Consider the following 6,000-nt stretch of genomic DNA (forward strand, 5'->3'; position numbering starts at 1 on the left):
CTCCCATTAGTTCAGGAGAGAAAAAGCAACCACACAGTATCAAAAAGGTAGAGAAAAAAAAGATGAAGTTTACCATCTTCTACCAGAGTTTTAATGGCTCATGGGTGAGGAAACACAGAACATATTAAAAATGCAAAGCTTTAAAAAAAAATCAGTTATATCCAGAAAGCCATTATATATGACAAGTAACACAGAAGGAATGCAGACCCAGACTCAAACCATTATTACCAGTAAAATGTTAGGTTGAGTGACACTCTTTCAGCTTCGGTTTCCTCATCTATTCCTCACGTACCTCCTGGGTGGTTATCAGCATTAACGGGGTTAGCATGGTGTTTGGTACACAGTAAACACCCAGTGAATGGTACTCATTATTACTACTATTATAAATATACAGTTCATTCAACATTCACTAAATATTTATGCACACTGTACACATATAAGCACATATTTGCTTTTAAATCATGTTTTTAAGGTCTTAAGAGTACAAATAATTACCTCATATTTTAATTTCTTGATTTCACAACAAAGTGCAGCATAAACAGTGATGACTTTGTTTAAGACCTAGTTTCATGAGTAAAAACATAAAAGGAAAAAAGTAAATTATAGCAGATAACTAAAGCATTTTAAAAACAGATTTTTAGGTTTAGGAATCTGTACCTTGTTTTCAGTCTTTATGAGTTCCAAAAGGGAAGACTGTTCATAAGGCAAAAGCTATAGAAACAAAGGAAAATAAAATTTCTTTTTAATTTGAAAAAAATCATGAAAATTCTAAATACACAAACTGAGAGACTATCTCTCTTCTATGGAAACTTGTGTTCGACCCTGTACTCAGCACTAGCACCACACCAGATGGGCAGTGACTGCTAATGGCTATGGGATTTCTTTTTGGGCTGGTGAAAATGTTCTAAAATTGACTCTGGTGATAGTGGCACAATTCTATGAATACAGTAAAAACCAAAGAATTGTACTATATATGAATTACATCTCAGGAAAGCTGTTATTAAAGTAAGTCAACATGCGACTTAGGACAGTTGTCTAGCACATAGTAAGTACTCAATAAATGTTAGCTATGGCTTAAGCGCCAACAGTTTCAAAGATAAAACAGAACTACCTCAAAATGGAACAGAGCAGGAGTGACTTATTTTATATCTTAAAAAAATCACTCCCATATTAAGGTCCCCTAAATAGCATAAGGGAGCTTTTGGGAAATCATGGAAATATTCAGTATCTTGATTGGGATATGAGATACATGGGAATAGGTGCTTGGTAAAATTCACTGAACAGTATTTTAAATCTATGCTTCTCACTGTATGTAAAATAACCTCAATAAAAAAAACAAGTAAAGCTTCAATATGCTATTCCAATCCTCTTCATTTTCTTGATAATGAAAAACAAGTTAGCTCAAAGAGTTGGAGTTCGTGTCATTCTTTGACACTGAAGACTTTGAGTTTGTGTCATTCTTTAAAAAGGAAAACAAAAACACATGCATGGCTTAGAGAAAAGGAAATTAACCATTTTTCTCCAAGTTTATTTTAGTTCTTTTAGATTCCAAATAATAAAAATACATATCCCAATTTTGAAAACTGTTTTCAAGATACAGTATGTCCTTAAAAAGTACACATAAATTAAAAAATAAAACAAAATCAAACCTTTAATGCTATAGGATCAAGATTGAAATCCCAAACATCTCCAATTGAATCATCCAGTGCGTCCTCAATTCTTCTCAATTGAGAGGTATACTCCTCAAGAAATTTCCCATAATTCTTAAGCTGGACTTCAGCATGAATTTCTAAATTTAAATTTTAAAAGTTTGTAAGAAGTACAAGTAATGAATTACAAGACATTTACTTCAAATAATCTCAAAAGTCACAGCAAAGTAGATACTAAGCATTGTTAATGTATCACTTCGGAATGTCTGGAGGTCTTGAAAATAAAGTTTTAAAGTTAAACAACAACTGAACTTTCAATCTTTTCCAAACAGATACGATAATTGTAAAAAACAGTAGATGTTACCACTTAGAGATACCATCTTAAAACTGCAACTTTAAAATACTATGAAAAAGTTACTATACCATTTACTCCAAAATCTAAAATATGTGAATAATGCCTTAGACAACTCAATGTCCTGATTCTATGTTTCAGTCATAAACAACTTTTTTGAGCAAAAAAAAAAAAAAAATCATGACCTGATTTAGGTACAAAAATCTGTGTTGTCATAGAAGCAAAATTTTAAAATGTAATGCTTAATTACACAGTAAACTACGTCTAAAAATACACCTAAATATTGTTTTTTAAATGGTTTTAGACCTGCTTCATCATATTATTCCTGTAATGCCTCAAATTTACCAAGATATTTTGTTTTAATTATTTAACTATCATAACAGAATTGGAAAAGCCACTAAAGGACAGTGAGTACAGAATACTGTGCTGATATTTACAGAATTTACACATTAATAGATGACTCTAGGAACTCACTGGAATAAACTGGACAATAAAAGTTTGCCTACTCAGCAAAGTTAATGACAGTAAATATTCCACCTTATTAAACATAAGAATTCATTACTCATTCCAAAGGCAGCAAATTCAACTCCAACTCAGTTTCTTTTATTGATGTGAATTACTTTATTCAATCGCTGTCTTCTAAAAAAAAGTAAAAATTTTCTCTCCTCAAATTAGCAATGCCAAGCAACTCTAAGATAAGGTATGTTCTAACTCATTAAGGATAAAGACCTAGCTTCACATTCTCCCCTATTTTGCAACTAATGCTCCAAATCAGGTGGATCAATTAGTTCATGAAGGTTCCCATCTCATTATAGTATTAATCTAGGCAATTCTGGAAAGCAATTAGTCTAGATATGATTCATATTCCAAAAATTAATGAAAACCAGGCACAGAGAAGAGACGTTCTCTCTTCCCTACAGCTTAAATTTTTAAAACTGCATTAAGATTCTCGAAATCCCAAGTACATGTCTAATTTTCAGTTACATGGGAAATGACCAAAGCTGCGTTTAAACAGCAAATGAGTTCTTAATGGCAATGCTAGAAAAACATGCCAATGAATTATTCATTTAGTCTGTTTGGAAATTCATAAAGTAGCAGGCAAGAGAAAACCTGTAATAACATTAACGTTCCTTGCTGATAAATTTTTAAGTTGGTAAAAGTTAAAATAAAAAGATTTGAAATAAGAACTCCATAATGATTCTTCAAGAGTAAAAAATGCAAAAACCTATTTACATGCTTATCTCTTCCAACAGACTTAATTCCTTGTTTTATCTTTGTATCCCTAATACCTACCACAGTTCCTGGCACGTGGAAAAAGTCTTTTGAGTGAATCAGATCATTCTGATTGAACCATTTTTCAAACCCAAAACATATTTTCATTCCAATATTTTGCAGATACTAAAGTAGGGAACCTCTGTCCATAAAACTTCATACATGACAAGGTGCAGTTCACTTTAACAGTAAATACAGTTATCTTCTCTGTAAACAAGTTGAAAGATTCAATACCACCAGGATCATTTTTTCATGCTGCATAGGAGCTTATAACTTATGGAATGTTTTGTGAAAAACTGCTAACCATCCTGAATTAAGCTCATGCTTCTTTGAGAGGCTAATAAAACCTAATTACATCTAATGTGCCTGTCTTTTGTAAAATTATGCAAAATTTACACGTAATTTTTTAAAATAAATTTATTTATTTTATTATTATTTTTGGCTGCAATGGGTCTTTGTTGCTGCACACAGGCTTTCTCTAGTTGCAGCAAGCGGGGGGCTACTCTTCTTCGTTGCGGTGTGTGGGCTTCTCACTGCAGTGGCTTCTCTTGCTAGAGAGCACAGGCTCCAGGCACGCGGGCTTCAATAGTTGTGGCGCGCAGGCTTCAGTAGTTGTGGCTCGCGGGCTCTGGAGCGCAGGCTCAGTAGTTGTGGCGCACGGGCTTAGTTGCTCCGCGGCATGTGGGATCTTCCCGGACCAGGGATGGAACCCATGTCCCCTGCATTGGCAGGCAGATTCTTAACTACTGCACCACCAGGGAAGCCCTACCCCTAATTTTTAAAAATTACATTCACCTTTTGAGAAAACTACATTAAAAAAACAAATTCACAAGCAGAATGTTCCAATCTCTCTTATATCACCTACGCAGATTCATATCACCAAAGGTCAGAAACAGATCACCAATTTGCATTCATCTTAGGTAAAGTTTCACTGAAATAGTTTGGCCTCTAAATTTTGCTGCGTGGAACTGAATTTGCTAGGTTAAAATGAGACAATCCAATTTTATCAAGTAAAATCGGAAGCAGATTTGCTGTAATTTCTGAAACCTTTTTAGGTGCGCTGGAAACTACAGGACATCACTTTTGAAAAATACCACTTAACGTAAATAAAAGGCATGGGAGGAGATAAACTTGACATTCACGTGTTTATTTTTTTTACCGCGAAATGAGTTCTTTTTCGCTATCTTCTAGAGAAGATAAGCATATGAATACAAAGGTAAAAACACTCAAAACTTCCAAAAGTTGGTTTGGGAGGAAAACGAAGAAAGACAGGAAACCGAAACAGGAACTCAGCCTCACCTACCACTGCACGCTCTGAAGATCTGGAGAAAGCCCCGGGCGGCCAGAGACAAGGCAGCCTCCGCTCCCCGGGCTGCGGGCCCTCCCCGGGCGCGCCCCGCCCGAGCCCCCGGCTGCACGAAGTGTACGCCGCGCCCCCCGGGCCACAGCGGGCTCCCCAGGACCACAGCGGGCTCCCCAGGACAGTCACCGCCCCGAAGGCCGAGCCGTGGCCGGGCCTGACCCAGCATCGCCGGGGATCCCAACCCGGAAAGTTAGGTTCGCGAGCGCGTCCCTCTCACACCCCGAGGCGCAGAAAATGTCCCGAAGCGGACGGCTGCGCGCCGACAGCGACGCAGAGCCCTCCCGCAGGAGCGCTGCAGGGGCTGAGGCGGGCGGGGGAGCGTCCACCCGCAACCCTTGCCTGCCGCTCCCTTACTCTGTGAGCCGTCGTCAACGCGGTCGAACTCCCAGTCCGGGGACAGAGTCTCCACCGCCATCACTCCGGTGCCTCCCACAGTCACAGCCCCAAACAGCCTTGGCGACGACAGCGGCCTCACCCAGGCGGCTCTAACGGCACGTGACTTCCGGCTTCAGTCCCGCCCCCACTCGCGAGGGCCGGCCGGGCTCGTTTCCCCGGCGGGTCGCGGGGGCCGCTGGGAAAGCGAGTCCTCCGTGGTGGCTCGAGGAGGCTGCCGCGGCGCCGGCGGTGGTCCTCGCGGTGTCCTCCCGTTCCTGTTTGGGCCTCGCCACCGTTCAGTTCACTTTTCACGCCACATCAATACCTTCAATTTCGCTCTGCTATCTTCGGGCCATTTTTAATACTAGGAGAAGTGCTCCCTCAGTCTAGCCTAAAAAGGGCAAAATTGATGGGGTCGGGGCTCAGCAGACGCGGTTCTCTAGGACGTCGCCGTCCAGGCGCTTCTTCCCAGAAGCCCGTTTATCCTACGTCTTCCCGGTAGTCACCGTCCGACCTCTTGTTCTGCACGCCCTATGCAGATTGTTCTTGAGAAAAAAAGCCGTGTGCAAGAGGAGGAGTTTACTTTACGAACACCTTAAGCGAGGAATTTTACTTCTCTGCTAATATTGCGCTCACCGGCTCTCTACTCACCTCTTCTTAAAAAGGGAGTGGGGAGGAAGAAGCGCTGTTTAAGTGGGTTCTAAAAGGTACCTACCCGCTAACTGGCTTTTCGGTGAACAAGGATCCGTGTTACCCGGTAAGGCTACGTGTCTACAAGTATTTGCACAGCAGTGTTCATTGCTGCATGGTTTTTAATAGATACTAGGAAGAATCCAGGTAAACGTCCATGAATAGGGAGTAATTACATAAAGTTTAATATGGCCATACTACGAAATACTAGATAACTGTTAAAAGAAATGAAGTAGGTTTATAGAGACATGAGAAACTGACAGGAGAAAAATGTGTATTTGTGGTTACATTTGTATACT

General features: G+C 39.8%; 1 protein-coding gene across 5 annotated transcripts in view; it reads right to left on the bottom strand.

Moving 5' to 3' along the window:
- The window catches only part of WASHC4 (WASH complex subunit 4), a 52,456-nt gene extending 47,321 nt beyond the window's left edge, over nt 1-5,135 (bottom strand). For all 5 annotated transcript variants that reach the window (XR_003001386.1, XM_024732117.1, XM_024732116.1 and 2 more), the window contains exons 1-4: nt 4,991-5,135; nt 1,650-1,789; nt 658-711; nt 496-561 (exon numbers count right to left, since the gene is read on the bottom strand). Coding sequence is in view for 4 of the 5 variants with exons in the window: in XM_024732117.1 (XP_024587885.1) it covers nt 496-561; nt 658-711; nt 1,650-1,789; nt 4,991-5,051 (321 nt within the window). In the remaining variant the exon portion in view is untranslated. The remainder of the gene's footprint in view (nt 1-495; nt 562-657; nt 712-1,649; nt 1,790-4,990) is intronic.
- Between the last annotated feature and the right edge of the window lie 865 nt (nt 5,136-6,000).

Source organism: Neophocaena asiaeorientalis, unplaced genomic scaffold (genome assembly GCF_003031525.2).
Source record: "Neophocaena asiaeorientalis asiaeorientalis breed wild unplaced genomic scaffold, Neophocaena_asiaeorientalis_V1.1 scaffold418, whole genome shotgun sequence".
Classification (NCBI taxonomy): domain Eukaryota; kingdom Metazoa; phylum Chordata; class Mammalia; order Artiodactyla; family Phocoenidae; genus Neophocaena; species Neophocaena asiaeorientalis.